Genomic DNA, 25,462 nt, shown 5'->3' on the forward strand with positions numbered 1-25,462 from the left:
ATGCATCAGATTGATTTCAGCACAAGCCTAATGTGCAGCATCGAGAAAGGCATCGTGAAACGCCAGCTCCTCTTTTCTGATGTGAAAAACTGCCATGAAGCGACAGGTACCAGGTTCTCCATTTCGTTTAGAGGTCGGACTGACTATGAGCTGGAAGCTGCATCTTTAGAGGACAAGCAGAAGGTGAGAACATCACGTGCAACGTGGATTGAATTCATAGTCTTTGGCAGATCATTAAACACACATCAAATCTGCTGTCTTTTTAAAACCATTATTATTGATATGAGTCTGCACGGCCATGATAAAGCATCTTTATTGATGTATTTAAAACCATGTAATCTCACCTTCAGATCATGCTGCTGATAAATCAGATCATCTACAGTAACATATACAGCCCTCCTGTGAATGGGTCTGTTGAAAGGAAAAGCTCACACTTACCTCCGGACAACGTCAAAGAGGGACAGCTTTTACTCCAGAGAGGAGGACTGGCATCATTCAAATGGAAAAAGTATAATTTCTGTGACATTTATGTTTTGTCTGTTTCTTGCAAAACAGCCCGTAGCAGTTGTTATACCAGTTAGACTGGAACAAACGTCACAAGCCTCTTCTCACTAGAATGATCAGCTTAGGTCATGTTTGTTAACATTTTAGTGGTGCTCAGTCAGGCAGCCGTCCTGCAGGCTCATACTTTTTGAACAAACCCCTAACCATAGATACTAAATTATAGTATATATGTCACTTTTTAAAGTTATATTTTTTTTTTTTGCCTATAAAACCAGCTAAATAAAACCCCATAGGCTTCCACTGGATCATAAATAGCATCCAGAATATCAGCAACACCTTTGCAACCACCTAGCAATAAACTAAAACTGTAAACCTTAGCAACTGCAAATTTCTGCCAAGTATCCAGCATTGTTGCATCATGTTTTGCACAGCAAATACCACAGCAGTTTTTCTATGCAAATATATTACAAGTTCGTATAGAAAATATGTTGGCATCAGAAATATAGATTTATACAATGTCTTTCTGGGGAATTACAGTTTTTTCATTTTTTTGCCACCCCTTGCTACTATCTTAAAGGCTTATTAAATATATTTGTGATCTACACTGAACAAAATTATAAACGCAACACTTTTGTTTTTGCCCCCATTTTTCATGAGCTGAACTCAAAGATCTAAGAATTTTTCTATGTACACAAAAGGCCAATTTCTCTCAAATATTGTTCACAAATCTGTCTAAATCTGTGTTAGTGAGTACTTCTCCTTTGCCAAGATAATCCATTCTTCTCACAGGTGTGGCATATCAAGATGCTGATTAGACAGCATGATTATTGCACAGGTGTGCCTTAGGCTGGCCACAATAAAAGGCCACTCTAAAATGTGCAGTTTTACTGTATTGGGGGGGGTCCGGGGGGGACCACCCCGAAAGAAAATGGAAAATGAAAAATGGGGGCAAAAACAAAAGTCTTGCGTTTATAATTTTGTTCAGTGTAGTTAATTAATAATTAAAGACCGTATTTATGTTTTGTCAGTGTGCCTCATAAAATGCTGTTATTTTGAACTTTCTATTCCTAAAAAAGAAAAAAGAAAAATAAACATGGAAAAATAAATAATAAGAAATGTTTCTTAAGCAAATCATATTAAAATGATTTCTGAAGGATCATGTGACACTGAAGACTGGAGCAATGATGCTGAAAATTCAGCTTTGATCACAGGAATACATTCAATTTTTAAGTGTATCAAAATAGAAAACATTTATTTTAAATTCTAATAATTTCACATTATTACTGCTTTTACTTTTTTTCTTTTTGAATAAATAAATGCAGCCTTGGTTAGCAGAGGAGGCTTATTTCAAAATCATTAAAAAAATGCTAGAGACCCCAAACTTTTTTTAAAAATATTTTTTTTAAACTCTATTTAAGCGTAAGAAACAACATTTTTGGGACAGTTCATGTCAGATTTTGTAGCTAATTTGAAATATGTTATTTAATTGTGAGTACGGGAAGCAGTTTTTGAGATTTCAGGATTCCCCCGTTCAAATAGATAGGAGTTGGTCTTGGATGCCCGAAATAACTGGACAAAGGCGTTGCAAATATGGCCGCCATGAAGAACAGACTTTCCTTGAAAGGGACTTTGAATGGGGGGCTATATACATATATATTTATTTATTTAAAGATTACTAACAGTCATGCTATGTTCTGCACTCTTAGATATGAAGCTCATCTTCAGACTGGTCAGCTGACCTTGTGGACTGTTCCTCAGCAATCTGCCAGCAGTAATCCAGACGAGTTCGTTTCCTCCAGCGGGACCGTCTGGACGCTCTCAGACATTTACGACAGTGTGGATGACATCAGGTGTGCAGGGGTTGATGGGACAGCTGTTATCATCCATCTCTCAGACGGTAATGTCAGGGTGGAGACCTCCTGCACCACCGACACCTTCACTCTGATCAACGACAAGAATGACTTCCTGTGAGTCAAGTGCTCTTTCTTAATCCTTGATCTTTACCTCAATAGATAATAGTCAAGAGGAAATTAATGTGTGACCAAAAGTTAACTCAACAACACTCTTTTTATCTTTGTCAGGTTCCGAATACCAAAAAGCGAATATATGACCTCAGAGGCAATACAATATGAGCGAGACGCCTGGGTGAAAGCGATCAAACAATTATGTGTGGACTGGAAACGAAAGTCACTACATGAACACTTCTATGAAGCTCCTGAAAGAGCTCTCATTGACAGTACAAAGTCAGAAAGTAAGACACAGAACGACCTCATGCAGTTCACACCTCCACCAGTGCCACCTACTCCGAGACCACGGTTACCCAAAACATTCCCAGCTGAGCTTATAGATAATCCAACAACACTAGAGCCAGAAATCGGCTCCATGAAAGGATCAGAACCGAAGCCAGCCCGGACAGCAGAGTTCAGATCTGTGCTCAAGCCAACCTCACCAGTGGCCACATGCTCATCACCGTCTCTGACTTTGCCGTTTGTATTGCCCCCACCTTTGCCTGTGCCGTCAGCAGTTCCAGGTCCTATACCGCCCGCTCCTTTGCCCCCTCCGCTGCCCATGAAATCCAAGCAGCTTTCAGAGAGGACAAAAGCTTTTCACTGGGACCTGGTGGCTCAGGATAAGGTATCTGCTCTTGTGTTCGGTTTTATCTGTGGCCCTGATTACACCTGGTGTTAAGATGCGGATCACAAGTAGACGAGGTAGACACATTCCCGTTTACACCTGGTGTTTTAATCCGTCTCTTTTGTCCACTTTCAACCACTTCTGTCCTGATTTCTTCGAAGTGTGTTAGAAATCAGGAATGGTGAGAGAACATTGTGCTTGGTACATTTTTAGTCTTCAAACCGAACTTGGGTCTCTAGCCGACAAAGTTTAAACCCCATCTGGCTAGCGCACTTCACATAATGTTTGCACATTAGGTCAGCAGGCGGAGAGTAGACAGTCTTTTGTGGCTGTTTGAACACATGAGCGTTTACACTACGAAAGCAATTCAATCGAATGCGTTTTCATCTACCTCTGGAAGTGGTTGAAAGTGGACAAGCTCAAAACGGTTTAGACCCCATTTACACCTGTATTTAGCATCGTCCACTTGTGATCCGATCAACCAAAACGCTTCTTAATACCAGGTGTAAGCAGGGCCTATAGGAGGGGGTCCAGATGTTTGGTTGGACCAGTGTTATTTTAGTGTAATTTAGATACTTATATTCATTTTTATTTTAGTTTTAGTTATTTTTAAGAAAAGTTAAACTAAAAAAAGAGAAATGTTGCCTTGGCAACTATCTGAAATAAAATGCATCCGTTTAATTTTTAAAATAATTTATTTCACTCAATGCCTATTTTATTGCAAGTATCGAAAATACGTATTTTATGGTGTTAGCTTAAGTTTTAGGTAACTATAATAACCCTGGGTCAGACAAACTACTGTTTAAGCCGTTAAGTACGTTTTTTTTAATGTTTTTGACTCTTCTGCTCACTAAGGCTGCATTTATTTGATAAAAATACAGTAAAACAGTAATATTGTGAAATATTATTGCACTATAAAATAACTGTTTTCTACATTTTAAAATGTAATTTATTCATATGATGCAAAGCTGAATTTTCAGCATCATTACTCCAGTCTTCAGTGTCACATGATCCTTCAGAAATCATTCTAAAAGGCTGATTTGCTGCTCAAGAAACATTATTATCAATGTTGAAAACAGTTGTGCTGCCTCATATTCTTGTGGAAAACATGATAATTCTTTTCAGGATTCTTTGATAAATAGAAAGAAATTTGTAACATTATAAATGTCTTTACTTTTACTTACGATCAATTTATCGTGTCCTTGCTGAATTAAAGTATCAATTTCTTTAACAAAAAATCATACTGAGCACAACTTTTGAACAGTAGAGTACGTATACTGTACATGTACTGCACAGTTCTGTATGCAAGCATACGCCAATGACCTACTACATTTGGTAAATGTGCAGTATACAAACAATGATTCCCAGAATGCAATGCACTTGACTTGACCTTCCATTTGTAGCGTTAACAAATTAAACTTTCTCAGTCAGACTTGATTATTATTTTATTGGCCCATTAATAGTATTTGAATGCAAAAATTGGATTCAAAATGCAGAATGACCTTTTTTATTCAGCGGTACGTCTGAACATGACAGCAATTAACATTTTAAACATGTAATCTTATTTTTCACATACTATTTTTAAAAAGTATGCTAGTGTTCCGTTCCGAACAACCATAGTTTTACATACAGGAGACACTTGTTTTTCGTGAGACTTTGGTGAAAGAAAACCCCATACAGGGGCTAATTTTTGTTAAATGTGCGTGTGATGATGTTGTTTGCTTGTAAATTCAGACTAAAGGAGTCATTCAACATTCATATTCCAAACGCAGCATTGCTGTTTCAGCATTGAAATAGTTGTTATGCTAAATCTGTTTCTTAATATGTAATCATTTGCTAAAGATCACTTGCATTCAAAGCAATGCCTTGATATGAAATAATATCATATGAAGTAATGGTATTGACTGTTCCCTGCCTTTGCAGATCGAGAAGTCAATATGGTCTTGCAGGAACCCCAGGAAGACTGAAATTGACACCTCACGCTTGCTTGAGCTGTTTGGAGTGAGAGAGTTAGGCGGCCCAGGCCGATCAGAGTCCACCACTACTATGGAAATCATGTTGAATTCAAGGATCGCTCACAATTTCAGTAAGTATTGCAGGATCTCTCAGGCTATCAGCCAACATCTTTAAATTAAAAGTACCTTTTCATTTTCATAATAGAAATTAGCAGCCAGGATATTCTTGCAGGTTTGGAACGGCATGAGGGCGAGTAAATGATGACAGGTTTTCATTTGTAGGTGAACTTCCCTTAAAGTAAGAGGATCATGGCCTTATGTTGTTGCTTGAGGAGAAATGCCAGGCCGTGTCTCGTTATAAATGGTGTATTTGTTGTAGAACTTGTGGAATCAGTCATGGTGAGGGTTATTGATCTCTGTGGGAGGATTAGAGCAGCAACAGAGAGGACCATTAAAAACCTCTCCTGGATTGGCTTTGAATAACAATAGATCTGACAAAACAATTTGCACATAGTTTAGTTCTCACGTACTTAAGTCCTCAATAGATTTTGTAGTTTGACAAAACACTATGAATTGAAAAACAAGCTGTTTAGCAGACTGCTACGCTGATTACTTTAGAAAAGAGAATTGTGTCTTGATCTTTCTTATGCTTATTTGTTTATTAGAGGTGTTTGCAAAGGACTTATTGAGGAGTGGTGTGCCATATTACCTTTCTAAGCCATTTTTTTGGCTTGGACTTCTGGAAGATTATAATTCGACTTACATTCATTAATGTATTTTTAGGTTTGTCATGTACTGTTCAACACATTGTGCCCAAAAGGCTGAGATCACATTGAAATTCTGACTATCAAATGCTAATTTCTGCTGCATATATTGTAGAACACTATCATTCAAAAGTTTGAGGTTGGTAATTTTTATTAATGTTTTTTTTTTTTTAATGAATTTAATGATGCTGAATTTTCAGCATCATTACTCCAGTCTTCAGTGTCACATGATCCTTCAGAAATCATTCTAATATGATGATTTGATGCTCACAGAGTCGCATGATTATTCATATCCGAATCATAAATTGGGTTGTGAAAAAGTATGAACAATACAATACAAAACAGTGAGGTTTGCCATTGCAAACACCTTGAATAAACACATGAGCATAAGAAATATCAAAAATCAATTCTCTTTTCTAAAATAATCACATAGCAGTCTGCTAAAAAGCTTGCTTTTCAATTCATTGTCTTTTGTCAAACTATAAAATCTCTTCTAATTTAAACCTGGAATCAAACTTTAGCACTAGCATTTAAAAAAAAGTTAAACAAATAAACGTTATGATGTAAAATGAAGAAGAAATATGTACGATTTTACTAAACTATTAAGAATGGTTTATATTAATTGAAATTAAGCTGAAAAGTAAAAAAAATATATAAAAAAACATGTAAAAACAACATTTACAAATGAAAAAGTACTACAATAACTAATACTTAAATAATAATACATTTAAATATAAATATAAAATAGTGTTGTCAACTTTTATGTTAGATGTGATAAATCATGATTAATCGATTTGACAGCACTTATAAAAAAACAAAATTAATAAAAATGACAAAAGCACAAAATGACTAAAACTTGAACTAAAATAAAAACTGAAAATATATAAAAAAGCCAATTCAAAATATTAATAAATACTATAATAAAGTATAAATAATACTAAATTAACAATGGTGTGGTTGATTGAAATTCAGAGCTTCACGTAAATTGTTATGCTGACACTATAATTTGTAATGGAATAAATATTTGTAATTAGAAAAATGGAAAATGTTCGGTAGTGCATTTTCTCAGACATTTGGACCCTACTTTATGAAGCATTAAGCTTTCTACGAAAAGAAAATTAAGCATAGACAGAAAAAATGTTCAGGAACAATTTACATATTGACCACAAAAAAAGATCTCAACCTGATAAATCTGGTCTGTTGACCATCTAAACAGCTCTAAAAGTTACAACTAGGTGGCAGTGTTGCATCAAACTGACAGACAAAAAAAAAAGTATAAATAAAAAAGTTACTGCAATGTTCCAGTGTCCTCCAACTGATACTCAAGCATGGAATATGTTGATTCATCACACTGCGTTTCAAGTGTTCTGTTGAAAAGACCTCTTTGTGATACACGTTTCCCAGAAGCAAAGATCTATCTTGAACAATAAGGATGCTGATGTTCTCTTAAGCACGTCAGAGGTAGCACAAAACATCTGTTATTTTTGACCACCCTGTTTATTTGGATCTATTTTTTTTATTTGCCTGATTCTTGCTAGTGTATGAGACTTGAATAGCTTCAGAATCTTTGTAATGCTTTTTTTACTTAAGTGTTCACTGACTCAAAAAAGCATTAAAGATAAAAAAATGATTTGCAAATGAAAGTAGGTCCTTGTGATCTCTGCTATTAATATTCAATACATCCCTAGAAAATGTTATAAAAAATGTTGAGGCCACATTTTGTGCTTGACTTTTGGATTCTAATAGACAAGCACCATTTTATGTCTCTTTGAATGGCCTAAAGTGCACTTAAAACTAAAAATGCGAGTTTAAAAGTGCTTTTGTGCAAAGTTCTGCACCAAAAACAAGACATTTCCACAACTTTTACATTTTATTTTCACCTTAGCTCTTCACAAATAGGTAAAGCATGGCCTCGTCTACTCAGGAAGAAATGAGATTGGATTTCAGAAGCGAGTAAATCAGATCGAAAACAATAACACCAGCAGCAACCAAACGGCTGTGAGTTTCTCACACAGGTGCCTCAATTAGGGGAGCGCTATGAAAAATGCATGGCACCCTTACTAGCCTACGTGTCAGCTATCTCTTCCCTTCCAAGTGTCCTCTTCCTCTTCCCCTGTCTCCGACAAGTTGCGGCGGTAGGCAATCAGGGCCCAGAGGAACCCCCAGGCAATTTATCTCTCAGCCAGTCTAACACGAAGGGGCAAAGGGCTACGGAGCTCGGCAAAATGATAATGCCTTCTCAGATGAATATTGCATGTTGATCAGTAATAACTCAGCCTGAAAACTCCCCCGACTGCATGAAAAAGGAAAGAGATTCGCGAGGTGATTGAGTTTGTAGGAGTTCTTGGATGATGGCATCTGTGGTAGCGTGGAAGGAAATGCTCCATCACGTTCGTCCGATAGTTTTTCACGTCTGTGACCAAATCAGTATTATGACATTTATTGTTTATGTATATTTAAGTATCTCAGAGTTTTGCTGAAGCATTACAGAAAATACAGACGGTTATAAATGCGAAGCCTCTTAGTCAATTACCGTGTAGCTTTATTCCACAGAGACACATTGTAAGCAGATGTAAGCTTAAAGTTGCTCTGCACATGGATGGCTATGCGGTGAAAATACAGATGGAGGAATTATGGGATTGTGCATTTCACTCGTGTCTGGGTATTATCATGAATCTGCTTTATATCCGTAAGTAGTAGTTTCGGCTAAACTTTACCACCCCCTCGTGCCAATAAATAAACAAAACGACATAGCTCAGTGAGATTTATTTCAATAAAGTGTCCAGAATGGCTATGTTATACATATTATTTAAAGTCCCCCTGTAGTCAATAACTTTATCCCTTAAAACTCATCTTTGATCACCAAAATGTCATATTTAAATGTTTTTTTCTTTGAAAAAAAAAATTCTTCATACCTTAAAATAGCTTGAATGTTACTCTATACCCTTGCTTCATTTAGTGTACGCAGTTCAATGAGTATGCAAATGAGCCCCGCCTCCACTCACTCCAGCTCAGAGATCCACTCGTTGACGATCACACGTTGACCTGATTGGTTACAAGGTAGTTTGTGATGTCAGAAACACTAAGCGATTTCAAACCGCATTTTTGAGACTGTCTTTGGTTCACTGCAGTTTTAAGGAGAAAATACTGCAATGGTGTTGACTTATGAATTTACACATGGTTTGTCTTAAAGCGTATTAAAAACACCACATAGACATATAAACAACATTAAAAGCTTGATTTTCGCCACAGGGGGACTTTAAAAAAAAAATGTGTGAGTTGCCTACAGAAGCAGTATTTTAAGAACATTGTACACTACCGTTCCAAAGTTTGGGGTCGGTAAGATATTTTATTGTTTTTAAAGTCTTATGCTCATTAAGGCTGCATTTATTTATTTGATCAAATTTACAGTAAAACAGTAATATTGTGGAAAAATTGCTACATTATAAAATCTAATACGCTGATTTGGTGCTCAAGATATGTTATGGTATGCAGTTGTGCTGCTTAATATTTTTTACGGAAATCGTGATTAATGTTTTTCAGGATTATTTGAAAAGAACAGCATTTATTTGAAATACAAAGTTCTGTCATGAAACTCTAGATAGTGCAGGCTGATTGGTCCTTAACTCTATTTGTTAGCGATCACATCGTTGCCAATGAGCTTGCCTCTCATCATTCAAATACTTGGCATCGTTTGCTTGGCATCGCTTTCAGAAACCCTCCACCTTCCCCAGCTCCACCTGTATTGATCTGCTCCACCTGTATTAACATTGCCAATCTCTCAGAGGGTTGTCAAGACAGAATGCAGTTAATGCATCCTGAATAAGTAGTACGGCACTTTTTTCCACCACTTTTGTACGGCAGTGTAGGCATATATGTATCAATGCATGTGTAGGCATAATGCATTCAATAATAGATCTGTTATAACAGTTTGTGGAATTTTATGCTTATTTGGGCTAGTGCCCCGCTTTGCACCAGACAGTTTGATCATTAGCAACATGCTGATGTTAAACTGTATTGGAATAAATAGTTAACCGAGACTTATTTGTATGGTTGCTGCTTTGTTACAATGCTGCCTTAGAAGAAAGCTGCATATTTAGGTAGGTGACAGTAAGGCAGCTCATTAGGTTTTGGAACAGACTCATTATGTCCTGTAATATGACTGCTTATTTGGCTCTTGATATAATTTATAGCACGCGTAGGTCCTAATAATGTGAACTCAAAGACTAATCTGATGCCAGACACTTTTGAGGACTCTTTTGAGACTTTTAACACAACCTTAGAGTCATCATTAGTAGCAGCGATTTTATCCAGAGGACAGTTTTATTGCTTCGAGGTTGCTCTTTCATGTCTCTGGAGATTTAAGATGAGATCTCTGACTTATAATTGCAGACTTTGGTATCTTTGGTAGCACAGTTTGAGATCTCTTAAACTCAAGAGGTGACACACATGAAATACTAGATTACTAGGAGAAAAAGGTTACTGTCATTGATGTCTTAAAGGGATGGTTCAGAGTAACTTCAACCTAGTGACCTTTGCACCACTAGCCAAACACCCCCCAGAAGCTTTTTTTCCCTTGGTCGAACATTATTAAAGTTAGAGCTCATTTAGAGATATCAGCCGAATGGCTTAGTGCAGGCGCTAATGGATCCAAGGTTGTATCTCGTAAATTACCCCACTAATAAAGCCTGGAATGGTACCAAAATTCTACAGTAGTACAAATAGGTTCTGCATTTATTTGAAATACAAAGTTCTGTCATGAAACTCTAGATAGCGCAGGCTGATTGGTCCTTAACTCTATTTGTTAGCGATCACATCGTTGCCAATGAGCTTGCTGCTCATCATTCAAATACTTGCCATTGTTTGCTGTTTGCAATCTGCAGTGTGCTTTCAGAAACCCTCCACCTTCCCCAGCTCCACCTGTATTAACATTGCCAATCTCTCAGAGGGCTGTCATGACAGAATGCAGTTAATGCATCCTGAATAAGAAGTAATAAATAATAAAAAATATTAAAATATTACGGCCTTTTCCCAAATCACGGAAGTGACCTCGACGTCCGGGTTAGCAGTAGCATAAGCCATCTGGCAAGTGTTATTTAAATAAACTCCTGATGTACTTACAAACTTTCCAATGCCTCGTTTTATGAGAACCTATTTGTACTAGGCCTACTATAAGTTTGGTACCATTCTGGGCATTATTAGTGGGGTAATTTACGAGATACAACCTTGGATCCATTAGTGCCTGCACTAAGCCATTTGGCTGATATCTCTAAATAAGCTCTAACTTTAATAATGTTCGACCAAGGGAAAAAAAGCTTCTGGGGGGCGTTTGGCTCGAGGTCATGGTGCAAAGGACCCTAGGTTGAAATTACTCCGAACCATCCCTTTAAATGCTATCTGACAGTAAACTTTTTCTCCCCACAGATATAGTTTTGTATATACAGTGGGGTCCAAAAGTCTGAGACTACATAGAATTTCACTTAAACAAGAAAATAGTCAGAAAGTTTTCTCAGGAAGATTCTCAGTAAAGAAAATATATGGCATAAAATAAATAAGAAATATTTCAGATTCTACAGATTTCTAAATCACTACTTAAATCAGCAATTTTGTGACTTTGAGCATGTAAACTTTGTACAAAAGGTCAGATTTTCATTATTCCATTGAAGCACATGATGCTCTTTGAAACATCTCAGATTTTCTGGATGATGAGTGTTGCTGCCATTAAAGCTGAAGTACCAAATATTAAGACATTCAGCAATCATGTACAGTTTTCATTCGACCTTTTCACACATTGTTGTACTAAAATATGCTATATTATATACTATATGCCCACTATATGGACAAAAGGGACACACCTCTTAATTATTGTATTTAGGTGTTTCAAGCAGACTCATTGCCAAAGGTGTAAAATCATGCATCTAGCAATGCTGACTGCATTTACAAACATTTGTGAAAAAATGGGTCATTCTGAGGTCAGTGAATTCAAGCGTTGTACTGTAATAGGATGCCACCTTCGCAATAAGTCAATTCGTGAAATTTCATCCCTGCTAGATATTCTACGGTCAACTGTAAGTGTTAGTACTGGAAAGTGGAAGAGTTTAGGAATAGCAGCAACTCAGCCACAAAGCGGTAGACCATGTAAAGTCACATAGCGGGGTCACCGAGTGCTGAGGCACATGGTGCGTTAAAGTCACCAATGCTCTGCTGGTTCCATAGCTGAAGAGTTCCACTGGCATTAATATCATTTCACTGGCAACTATTCAAAATGAGATACCAGAGATACCATTCAACCAGAGATACTAAATGTCTTTTCTGTTTCTCAGCCTCTGGCTTTGGCCTTAGGCCCAGTGCTACTTCAAATGAGCAATAGTGGACAGTAAATATATTTATTGACCACACTGGGTACCATATTAATGGTATGGGGGCTGTTTTTCAGACTTAGTGAAGTTTTACTTTTAGTGAAGGGAAATCTTAATGCATCAGCATATCAAGACATTTTGGAAAATGCCATGCTTCCAACTTTGTGGGCACATTTTAGGGAAGGCCATTTTCTATTCCAGCATGACTGTGCACAAAGTAAGGTTCATTAAGACATGGTTGGATGTGTTTGGTGTGGAAGAACTTGACTGGCCCTCACAGAGCCCTGACCTCATCCCCATCCCCATGAACTGGAACGGATATTGCGAGCCAGACCTTCCTGTCCAACATCAATGCTTGACCTCACAAATGCTAGATGAATGGGAAACTCCAAAATCTTGTGGAAATCCTTTCCAGAAGAGAGTGGAAGTTGTTATAGCTGCAAAGGGGGGACCAATGTGATGTCATTACAGTCCCCGTTGGTGTAATGGTCATGTGTCCCAATGCTTTTGTCCAGATAGTGTTTATTTTTTTGTGTTTTAAACTAGAAAGCTGCTAAAGAGAAGCATTTTCACTAATGGTCTCAGACTCTTGGACCCACTATACAGTCATGTGAAAAACAAAGTACACCCTTTTGAATTCTATGGTTTTACATGTCAGGACTCCTGATACATCAAACCATAAATTCAAAAGGGTGTACTTTCTTTTTCACACGACTGTATATATGTTCTCATATGTTCTCTTTCAATCTTTATTAGAGCTACAGTATAGCTAATGGCTTTAAAGTGAACATCACTCCTTGAGTCCAGTCCTTGAACAATGTTGGAACCACACAGTCTTCATAAATAAAACAAAAAGTCCTGCCTGTTTCTGAATTGAAGGGCTGTAACATATTATTCCATTTGAATGTATCTGAACTTTTTTGTTCCAACTGTACCACCCGTAAAGAAAATAAATTGCTAATCGAAAACCCATGATTAGAGCCGCAATTACAGCTTGAAGACTTTTCAAAGGGGTTTGGCTGTTCAGCTGGTGGTGAGCTACTGGAATCATGAGTGAGGAACGTAGTCTGAAGTCCTTGTTAGCCTCTACAGCTCTGGCTGTTTTCAGTTTAATCACTGAAATAAGGAAATAAGATGAACAGCATATAATTGGAACATAAAAGTACAAAATTATATGTTAATGCAAGTGAAGATGTTATTCTCACTCATTTAATATTTTTTTTTTCAGTGTAGTATTGGTGTTTTTTTTAAACAGTTGTTTCCAAAAAATAAATCATTGCCTTTGAAATGTTCTAAAGAAAAATATTAAAATATTATATTTATATTCATTAAGTAAAATATTAAGATGACAGCATATCTGAGATAAACACAAAGATAAATCAAGTCAGAACTTTTTCATTGTTTTATGTAAAAATGGCAACCTTTGCAATGCCACTGAAAACCCAAAGTGACACATTTCAGAGAGAAACAACTTGGAATAACTAACTGCTTATTATTATTATAATTGGGTATGTGGCAGTGTTCAGAATAAACAAATCATCAAGCTCATGTGAAGTGGTAGTCACTTTTTTTTCTTTTTACAAAGAAATTTACTGCGAATTCTGATATTAAAACACAATTTTCTCAGTCCAATTAATTCCACGTGGATACTACATTCTAGACTCACCCTTAAGTTTTTTGCCGTATCAAATCAATCAAAGTGGTTGTGAACGCTAAATAGGCTACTTAATGTTAATCTGTTTTGTGTTTGTGAGGCTGTTGGTTTTTATGAATGTGACATGGCCTCCCATGTTTAAAAGAATGGATGAAATCAGATTTTCTTGCTTGGCTCATTGTTGCCGAGATGAAATCATGTTAACCATGAAATAACCTTCCTTTCACACAGATATAATGGTTTCTCTGTAGTAAAACTTGGTGCTAACAGGAAAAAGAGGCTTTACACCGTGTCCTAACCAGACACGATGCAGTAAGATTCCAGTGACAAATAATTTGTCTGTCTGTCCATACTAGACGCGACGCGACTGCGAGATGCGTCAAAATCAATCAAACCCCACAGCCAATCAGAACAGTGTGTGGGCGGAGTCTCGCGGCAAGTGCACTGTTATAACAAAGAAAAAGGATAGGCTAAGTAGGCTACATAATCAAATTCACAAATATTACACCATTTAAACATTATTAAAAATAAATAGGCTACTGAGTCACTAAAACTATCTTTGTCAAAGAATACACTTGTTTGTTCACAGTTTGAACGTTCTTGTTTCCATTTGTTTAATTTCAAGGTCAGATGTTGCATTGTTGCTTTCACGGATACAAAGCTGGGAGCACTAAATGATATTCAAAGTCACATTACACGCTTTTAACATTAAATAAAGCACATGTGCAGTACCTGAGATTAACATTGCCACACTTTGTGTTTGTTGTTCCAGCGCGACGTCGCAGAAAAATAGAAACCGTTTCGAAAATAGAATCGTCGCGTGTCGCCGTCGCGGCTGGTTAGGACAAAAACTCTATGGAAAAGATACCTTTATCGCGCGTTGGCGCGGCGCGGCGCGGCGCGTCTAGTTAGGACACGGTGTTAACATTGTAATTGCACCCTTGAACCTGCCACTCAATCAAAGTGTGAATATGTGGCTGTAATGAGCGTCATCCCAGCTGCCACGGCTCCCATTATTCATACCTTTTTTTCTGTTTGCAGTTTCAGCACAGCTAGGTTTATTAGGTAAAATGAAAATCCCATCAATTCAGGTTTTGTACAATGCAAATCAGCATGCATCTGGCCCTCCCTGGATCATGTATAGAGAGGTAATTAAGCACACAACCCTTTTGTTTCCTAAAAATCCGCTTGGAGTTTTTCATCACAGGTGGGGAGCTGCTGTCAGGAGAGGTTGTTTCAAGAGTTGCTCAAGACTGAATGTGTGTGTACCTGTGTAAATGCATTGTGTATTGTCCCCACAGATATTTTCCTCAAAAGTTTCCCTGTGCATCCAAAAGAGCTGAAGGACAAATTGTTGATTATAAATGAAGAGGAAGGGGGTCTCTCAGACGAGCATATTGCCTCTCTCAGGAGGTAAGAGATACATGGAGACAAAGCAGCCTGCCAAACTCCACACCTGACACAATAGTTCATTTCTTAAATGTGTATTGATTAATTGTTGGTCTATGAACACATGCAGACTGATGACTTTGGCTGTGGTGTTGTTTTGCTGCTTTTTCAGCATCTTTTTAAGAGTGCCATGTTTTTAAGATGCTGTATCACGTTAAGTCAAGTTTAAAAAGTGTGTACAGGAGGTTTATGAATTCCATTTTGATCCAAACTAGGTTATGCTGGTCTCTTTAATTGAAAAATTTGACACACAAGGCTTTATGGAACTTCTTCAATATGTCTGATAGCAAAACACAGAATTTTCAACATCATTACTCCAGTCCTCAGTGTCACATGATCCTTCAGAACTCATTCTAATATGCTGAACTGGTGCTCAAGAAACGTTTCTTTTTATTATCAATGCTGAGAGTTTTGCTGTTTAATATTATTTTGTAAAGCATGATAATTTTTTCTGTTTTTTTAGTTGAATTATAAAGAACCATTTATTTGAAATATAATTTTTAATTATTAATGTCATTATTAATGTCTTTACTGCCAACTTTTGAACAGTAGTGTTAGTGTAGCAGCGTGAGATGCTAAATTATACCATTTTACATAAATTGTAAACACATTTTATACTGATTTGATAGTTTGTATGCACTTTTATGACCAGAATAGTTAAAAAAATCTGTTTATGAAATATACTGTATATTTTTAAGACCGTTAAAGGTATAGTTCACCCAAAAAACGAACATTCTGTCATCATTTACTCAGTGTCAAATTGTTCCAAACCTGTATGAATTGACTTCCATAGTATTACTATGGAATCAACAGGCCCCATCAACCGTTTGGTTACTGACATTCTTCAAAATATCTTCTTTTCTGCTCAGCAGAAGAAAGAAATTCATACAGGTTTGGAACAACTTGACGATGAGTAAATGATGACAGAATTTAAATTTTTGGGTGAACTATACCTTTAAGAGTAAGAACCCTAAAAGAAATGGTGATAAAAATATACACATCCTACTATACATGCATGCATATTTAACCTCAAATGTTAATGCTTGAAAAAAGATTCTTGTCCATGTTATTAGTTAATGACCCTTTTATAAAATATAAATGAAAATATAGCGGTTGAGATCAGCAGACCACCGTTAAATGTAAAAGAACAGAGTGAGGTCTGTGTTTTGTAAGATACTCCAGTGGTAGATGTAATGAAGACCACAGAGACCACGAGAAGTCACGGGCAGTTCATGTTGAGGAAGACACCATAGCATTTCTTTAATGCTAATATAAAAGAACATATGCCAGGCTCTCTTAACAGAACAGCCTGCTTATAAAACTTTTATCTGATGTATTTGAGGAAAAGGAAACTATTGAGTTGCCCTGAGGGAAGCTGGAGAAATGCTTTCTCCTCTGCATTTGACTGCAAGAAACATCCTTAAATGACTGCTGGAGGCCGACCTGCATGCGGGAGGCATAATCTAATGTACCTGCTGAGATTTATATTTATTTAGCCAAATACGATGGAAATCTTAAGTGCGGCCACATGGGCTTCTGAATACAATCTTATTCGAGATGGTCCCAGCAGAAACTGCAATATTAATGGTAGGTGGCTTTAGTTTGCTTGTTTCTCCATCGGAACATCCTTGGGCTCATGAAATAGTCAGTGTGAAACGTACTAAAACGACCTGAACACAGGTCCATTTTGGAGGTGAGCTGGGTTCAAACAGGATGCAAGTCAGGAACAGCCAAACATCAACTACCTGAGCACTTTATACAAGCTGACTGCAACTTGGCTTTTAATCAACCTCTGTTCCTCGGGCCACTGCAAATCAGAGTAGCATGCGTTCTTTTCAGAGGACTAGATGGAGAGATGCAAAGAGAAAAGGAGGCAATCTTGGAGGAGAAAATAGGCTCGCTAGGCAGTCAACCTGTAAAAAAGGAACAAGGGTTGTGTGACATCCTTTTAGAATCGTGCACGCTTAAAATGGTCATCTATGAAGTATTTATGAAGCAGAGAGGTTGGACTGATGTAAAACTAAATTAGGGCAGACGTTTCAGTGCTTTGCCATGTTTTCATTTGTTGCGTTCTTCATCAGATACGTGCCCACCGCAGATGACATTGAGATGTATAAATCGCATAAAGGAGACTTGACTGAACTGCATGTGGTGGACCAGTACATGATGGAGGTAAAGACATCACGTTCTGGTTAATCGCTGAAATAATGGATGTAATATGCAATATCTATGTATGTGTGTGTATATTTCAAATCAACATAAATTGAAGAAATGTATACTATTATATACTACCATCTTTGTAAATATATGGGTCCCTATTTTAACAATCTAAGCGTATGGTCTAAAGCACACTTAGGTCGTGTCCAAATCCACTTTTGCTAGCTTAACGACGGGAAAAATGGTCGACTGCCCAAGTGAGTCTAATCTCCCATTCCCTTTAAAAGCCAGTTGTGCTCATACCATGGCGGATTTGCTATTTACACGCCAACAATGCGCTTGAACACACATAGCTTTCAGGCCAGCACGCCTATGGGCGCACAAATGAGCGCAAATGCATTTGCTATTTAAACAATGTGGCGCAGGATGTGAAAATGATAACTGCGTTGGACTGAAACTTGCAAAAAACACTTGCAATCGCGCCTCCGGATGTATGATAGGGCCCATGATATGTAAGTACTTTATAAATACTAAGACTTTTGTCATCACAATTTTTTTTGCATTACTGTTTGAGAAAATTTGCTTCATATCACAGTTCGAAATTAATAATGGTGCAAAACAAGTTTCAATTGCATGTCTGATATGTTCTTAATAGGCTTCATGAGATTCATCCAGACATTGTTGTTGACATTAATGAGTATTACTCTGCATTTTCTAAAAGCGTCCAATTATATGTAGATTCTTATGTATTGGTTCCAAATCTCTCATGTATTTTAGTCCGCATTATACATTACCTACAGATTCTGGGCCATGTGCACAGGGCCATGTTTTCATGTGTCTAAGTGCATCGAATTCTTCTGATCCTCATTATGTGAAAAATCCATGAGGGGATTTAATTTGACAGCTGTTGGTTTGAATTCTTAACCTTCATTTTCACACTGCAAATGAACCACACATCTTGAAAAAGGGATTTTTAAAGAGAAACAGCAGTTGCTGTCTTCTGTTTCAGATTAATCTTTAGTAATTTTAACAACCATGGACATGCCATTTGTGATGCATCAATCACAGTGCTAGTCCGTTCCAAAGGTTTGAGACTGGAATTTATAGAGGTGATTTTTAGTGTTTTCACGATTTTCGGCAAACATCGTTCCTGCTTAATGATATCTTACTCGAACACCTTCCAGCAGTGGTGGTCACTTTGCATCAGATATGCGAGATACATAATACATAAAACATGTCAAATATAAATGTCTTTACCTTGAAATATATATATGTGTGTATAACCTGAGTGCAATACATGATGTGTTGTATTTCAGCTGATATCTGGGAACTTGTTGAATGTGTATGACTGAATCTCAGGCAACATGTCAAAAACATGTCATATTTGAATCAAAATTATGTTCTGTTTAATAAAAACCAGGATCATTGTTTTGTTTTTTTTTTGTTTTTTTTGCATTGTGACATTATTTTCATGAAAATTAAGCTAATTTCCTGCCAAATTCCCAAGAGCATTTAATGCACAACAATCTTTCTCATTACCTTAACGTGAGAAAATATATATGTTTTTAAAATAGAAAAGTACTTAAACATCCATAGGTATGTGTCGTACCACATATAACTAATTACTGATTTTAATAAAAATAGAACTGATACAGTATTTTTGCATGCAATACTGAATTACAATAATGAGAATCACCATTAAAAATAATGTGAATGAAAAAATAAACAGTAATAGAAAATTTCACTTAATTATCATGCATCAAAGTGCAAAAAAAAAAGATCTCTACATATACTAATATATTTTAATATTTAGTTTATTAATTAATAAATGCTATAAAAATGTCTTGTTCAATGATTCCTATGCATGCATCAACTAATCTTAACATGTAGAATCCTATAGTAAAGTGTTTAAAGGAGTCCTAAAATATACTATTTGGTTTTTGTTCGCTTTTGATTTTGGTGTGAAATATGACCTGGGTTTTTTCATTTTCAATTTGTGAGATTCACCCCAATGAACCAAGCAGAGCATGTGTGAAGGTGTCGCTGCATATCTTTGTGACATTGTCCAGGCTGTCTTCTGATATATCACCTCTTCCTCAGATGTGTAACATCCCGGACCTGAGCGCCCGCCTGGACCTGCTGCTCACGCTGCGAGAGCTGCCCATCTGTATGGAGGACCTCACGCCGGTCAGACTCGCATTACAAACACCTCATATGCACCTGTCAGTCATGTTTGTGTCAGCCTGTCTCAGCTTCCTCTTGCCTTTTGCCTCTCTTTTTCTCTGAACTCTACTGAATTACTTACCGGTAGGGCTCATTCAGAATACGCTGCCAATATAGAATGCATTTTCTTTTTCAGATGATACAAGAAAAGAGAGGCACTTTTGGATGCATTCACTATTACCTTTAAGATATGATAAACAGCATGTGGTGTGTGCATATATTCATTTGCATGTTTGTGGTTGTGCCGGCATTTGTTTTGCAGTTAGCACTGTACTGCACTGATGATTATGAGTGACAGATGAAGAAAATGAAAAGTTTGTTTGTGGAAAAACAATCTCATGTGAACTCGAGTCTCACAGTTCGTCTGGAGGACATCAGTGTTAAAGCTGCGCAATAGTGGCTCCTGAGGCACACAGCTGAACGAAGGGGGATATTAAAAAAAAAGCAAAGAGAAAGAATAAAAAGCTCATTTACTAATGCAAAAGATAATCTTGGCAGACAGCAGGTGCTTGGAAAAAAATAAATGAAATGGACTTAAGGTGAAAAAAAGAATCATGCATTAATACACAGGGGTTCTGTTCCCAACGAATCAGCACTTAGAGTGGGCTGAAGGAGTTTCTAATGGCATATTTCCTTCAAGTCATTTATTAGTTAGAGAGAGGTAGTGCCGGGGAGAAGGAGATGTAGCCCAAAGAGCACTCTGAAGGCTTTTTCTACCTGTGAGTAAAAAAAAAAGTTGAAATCCCTCTTGTACTTTCAATGCATCTCAAAAGTTGGTTTTTATTTGAGTCCCTTATACCCACCTGGCTCCTCTATTCTGCGCCAATACATTTCACTCTCACGTTAAGTGCTCCGAAATCCCTCTAATGAACAAATGTAGTGTTTTAAAGGTATGCGAGATGTGACATTCATCTTCAGAAGCTTTTTCTGTGTGAACAGATGATTATGTATTGGAGAGGGGCTGGAAGTTTAAGCCCAGTAACTTTGGAGAGGTCAGGATCATGGACGTGTCGGGGATTTTTCCAGAGGTTATGCGTGTTATATGGCATCGAAATAGGCTTGACTCAGCATTTGGGTGTCAGTAAGGGCTTACGTTTTTTTTCGCCTCAGGGAATTGACAGCTATTTTAGCTGATGTTGCTGTTCTGTCTACCTTGCTCTGCTCGGTGGTGTCACTGACTTTCGTCAAAGATGCCGGAAGCAGTAGACATTTGAATCGGTCACACTTTGACGAATATGTGTCGATACTGAGAATTTGAAATGTGAAAATGTGAAAAATGAAATAACATTAACAAATATGAATAAATACTGTGACAAATACATTTGCTCATTGTTAGTTATTTTTTATTTAATGCATTAGCCAACATTAACTAATGGGACCTTATTGTGAAGTGTTACCCATATTTCAAGGTTCAATTCTCTAACCAATGCCTTAAGTGTCATGAACGAACAATGAACAAACTTCTTTTTACAGCATTTATTAATCTAGGTTCATTTTAATCTATAAATATACTATTATTCATTGTTAATGTGTGGTTATCCTTAGCAAGTTAATGTTAATGTATTTATAATTTAGAAATTGAAATGTTAAAAATGTAGAAATTTACATTCTAATGTCATGCTGACACTTTTAGATCTGACAATGCTTCTTTTCCTAATCGTCCACTATTTGCTGTTTTTCTGGTAACCTTTATTAGATTCATGTTAACAAGCATTAAATTGCTAAGTATTTCTAAAAGATTTTAGAAATGCTGCATTAATTACAACAGAAATCTAAAATTCCTAAATAGCTATTTGGTTAGCGCTTAACATTATATATGATCTTGTCAGCTTTAAAAGGTGAGTTATTATCGTTAGTTTTTTTTTTTAATAATTGCTCCGATTTATTGCTTTCATGTTCACTTTAAAGGAACATAAGATTAAATAAATGGATAATTCACCCAAATTTGAAAATTCTTTCATCTTTTACTCACTCTCATATCGTTTCAAACCGATATGACTTTCTTCTGTGGAACATTCATTTTTTGTCTATACAGTGGAAGTCAATGGGGTCCAATGTTGTCAGTGTTTGTTTTGACCCCAACTTTCTTCAAAACATCTTCTTTTGTGTTGTGAAAGTCATACAGGTTTCGAACGACATGAGTCATCATGTTTGGGTGATCTATCCCTTTAAGATCCATGCTATATTTGTGTCTGAAAATGTTATAGTGTAACTTTGGACCCTACGAAAAGGTCTTCCATTGTTAAGAGTTCCCAAAACATAACCTGCTATTAAATCCATGGGATTGTCTGACATGGTTGACTTTTTAAACCTGTAACATTAAGGCGGATTTAGCCACCATCTGACAGGCTGGGTGCTAGGGTGGAAAATTGGTCTGGCTTAGAGTGGGGAATACTGAAGAGCTCTCTAGATGTGCTGTGCTTTGTCTAAAAGCTGTCTGAGGAATGCTAACTCCTTGTGGCATTGTGAGCTTTTAGTAAACAGAGAGCGTGCAATGCTCAAAGAGCTCATGAGGTTAGAGAAACACAGGAGTTTGAGAGAACTAGAGTATAAAAGTGCAAGAAGATCACTCATTTTGAGTGTTGGAAAGAAGCTTAGCTGGAGTTTCCACCCACTGGGACTTGATTAGCATTTGGTTATATTAGTGTTTAAGGGTGTGAATCACCAGGTAGAAATGAAGGAGAGGGCTCGAAGGTAATGGATTGGGGCTGAGGTTACGATGGAAGCAGATGAGCATATGGTCTAATGGTTTGTCTCGTATATCGTAGACGTCAAATCAAGTTGTGTGTCTGAAAGAATTTTTCCTTCAGATGCTGTCTCTGCTGTTTCCCTTTGCTCAGGGGTTCAGTACACCAGCTTGTTAGACGGGTTGAAAAATAACAAACTAATACCACAAACAGTGATGGAAATTAAAGCTAGCAGCTCACAATGCGTTCGCAAACTACTTTCAGTCAAACCTGTTTATCTTGGCTAAATCGCAAGGGCTTTTGCCCCAAGAGAACCATAAACTTGTTACTTCTGGTATTAATAGGAATGTTAATGTTGTTAAGCCTAAATTAATATGGTATATATTAATAAGTTAATTGGAAGTAATCCAGTGTGGTTCTGGGAATATTACTGATTCAGTCTGTATCCTGATCCACTGTGAGTTTAGTTTTCCCAAATGCAATTTATTTCTAAGTGCATTGGTGTGAACATTTATGCATTTTGGTATCTGTACATCCAGGACTTGACATTAACACCCGCCTACCAGCCAAATGCGGGTGTATTTCAGCAGTGGCATGTAACGCAGTCACTCCTACTAGCCACTTTGGCGGCTTGAATTTTATATATAATATAGACATTTTCCAGTTGTAGTCTTTTAAAAGGGCACCTGAAATAATAAACTAAGTGCAATGTAGTGTTGTCAAAAATATAGATTTTTCGATACATATCAATACTGAAATATCTGAAACGCTACCAATACTCATTTTCCGCAGATTAGACACACTACACCAGCTGCGCTTTCTCTCTCTCATCTCTCCGACAGCGAGTTACACACAAACCCGCCTCTCCTCACTCACTCGATTCATTTCTCCGGATGAATATTGTTGGTGTTACAAGGCTTGGATTTCAGCATGGAATTGCTTGTTTTGATCATACTCATTCCTACAAATTTTGAGCTCACACCCAAAATGCGTGCATATAAAACTGCCTCTCAGTACTAAATAGAGTTCTTTTTCGCTGCTTATTGCACTTAAACAGTCAAAGACACACAAAATAATGTCAAAATGCCGGTCTTACCGTGTATTCACGTAAACACAGTCAGTTATGTTTTAAGTGAACGTAAACAGCTGAGAAAGTAAACGCATGTGTAACAGTATAATGGATCTGTGCGTCATATCTAAAAGTGACAGCAGCCTAATATTCCTGCTGCCAAATTATGAGATAATATAAAAAATATATACATTGCAGTTTTTCGCCTTGGTATATCGATGTCAAAATTGGAAAAGCGCTAGCCACAGTGGCTGGTGAGCAAAAAAGTTAGTGTCAAGCCCTGTGTACATCACTGTGAAAACCTGTGACCATTTTCCAGCATGAAACGTCATTTGCAGGCCATTTTTATTGTATCAAATCTCTTTTTTTTTTTACAGATATTGTTTATTGATTTTATATTCTGACCTGTGAATCACTTCATTCATTCATTCATTCATTCATTCATTCATTCATTCATTCATTCATTCATTCATTCATGCTTTCTTTTCTTCTCTAAAATGTTTTATATTATTATTATTCATTATTTTATCATTATTGTTATTATTATTTTCACCTTTTTTATGGCATTACCCAGCATTTCTTTACTGCATTAACTAGCTTTTAGAAAGGAAACATTACTTACAACAGTAGCCTAAAACAATGATGAAATAGCTGTTTTTTTTTTAACAGGAACTTGCAAAATAAACAGGGTCAATTTTGATTTCATGTTGACTTTAAATAGATTATCCACTGGCACCATTTTCTGTAATATTAACCTTAGTCATACACCATTCTGTTCCAGAGTTTTGATTTAGCACATATACTTGTCAAGCACTCTTTATAATAGCCCTGATTTAAGTGTCTTGTTGACGAATGATAGTCGTTGATTGTACCTTATACTTGTTACTTCAGTAAGAACCCCTTAACCTAACGGCTATCAATCCTCAGGTTTAACTTTCTTTCCTGCTTCAAATAATATATTACAGCACTTCCTGTGTAGGCTCTGATATACACTCGACAAGAACGGTTTGTGTCAACAAGACCGCTGAGAAATCCGGCTGTGCTTAAGTGTCTGTGGCTGTTAAGTGAGAGGCAGGGAAAAGTTTGCAGTTGGATTAGTTGGAGATGACATGTTCTGGCCTCTCTGTCTTGCAGCTGATTATCCAGAAGATCCGCATGTGCCAGCAGCTGTGGGCTTGTGAGCCATTTGTCAGTGTGCTGGAGTACCTTCTGGCTGTGGGCAATTACCTCAACCAGAACGCAGGCAAGGACAGGGCCAAGGGATTTCGCCTCTCATCCTTAACTAAGGTAGGACCCGCACCGCCAGCAAATGACCTTTGGGCGATAGCGAGGAGAGCCAGGGCAAATAAAACATCTTATTGGCATTCAGGTTTTATTTCTCTCTCTTTTTCTTTCTTTCTTTTTTTACCAGTTTTCATTTCTCTTCCAATTGTTTTGTCTGTTCAGCCTTGGTAACAGCATTAAGTGTAACTAATAATATGAGTTAGGGTTTTCCTGTTTTCAGCAAGTAGCAGTCTCTGTTTTTGGTCACACGGTGTTGTGCGCACAGCTTTGCACACAAATGAACCGAAAAAATTTCCTGAAATACACACTCCTCACATATTCTACCATTCAAAACCGGTGGTGTTTTTTGAAAAGAATGAACACTTTTATTTAGCAAAGCTGAAGTGACATTAAAGACTGTTATAATGTTACGAAATATTTCTATTTCAAATAAATGCTGTTATTTTGAACTTTCTATTCAGTCAAAGAATCCTTAAAAAATGCAATGTGGTGTCCACAACATTGATAATAATAATACATGTTTCTTGAGCAGCAAATCAGCATATTAAAACGATTTCTGAAGGATCACGTGACACTGAAGACTGGAGTAATGATGCTGAAAATTCAGCTTTGATCACAGGAATACATTATTTATTTTTTTAAATAATGTTATAAAATAATGTTTTTTTTTTTTTTGTAGTTCCAAAAGCTTCAAAAGCACAAATCATCACTTAACAACCGCAT

The 25,462-nt window shown here is 36.9% G+C and overlaps 1 protein-coding gene across 2 annotated transcripts in view; it reads left to right on the plus strand.

Moving 5' to 3' along the window:
* Positions 1 to 25,462, plus strand: part of LOC307145356 (uncharacterized protein) — a 38,031-nt gene that overhangs the window by 2,880 nt on the left and 9,689 nt on the right. The window contains exons 5-13 of one of the 2 annotated variants that reach the window (XM_079848427.1): positions 10 to 183; positions 351 to 508; positions 2,211 to 2,471; positions 2,586 to 3,138; positions 5,062 to 5,224; positions 15,172 to 15,283; positions 17,401 to 17,491; positions 19,577 to 19,663; positions 24,590 to 24,742. In XM_079848427.1, the coding sequence (XP_079704553.1) occupies positions 10 to 183; positions 351 to 508; positions 2,211 to 2,471; positions 2,586 to 3,138; positions 5,062 to 5,224; positions 15,172 to 15,283; positions 17,401 to 17,491; positions 19,577 to 19,663; positions 24,590 to 24,742 (1,752 nt within the window). The remainder of the gene's footprint in view (positions 1 to 9; positions 184 to 350; positions 509 to 2,210; positions 2,472 to 2,585; positions 3,139 to 5,061; positions 5,225 to 15,171; positions 15,284 to 17,400; positions 17,492 to 19,576; positions 19,664 to 24,589; positions 24,743 to 25,462) is intronic. The other variant, XM_079848428.1, reaches the window with a different exon arrangement.

The sequence above is a fragment of the Squalius cephalus genome (assembly GCF_949319135.1).
Source record: "Squalius cephalus genome assembly, chromosome: 18".
In the NCBI taxonomy this organism is placed as follows: domain Eukaryota; kingdom Metazoa; phylum Chordata; class Actinopteri; order Cypriniformes; family Leuciscidae; genus Squalius; species Squalius cephalus.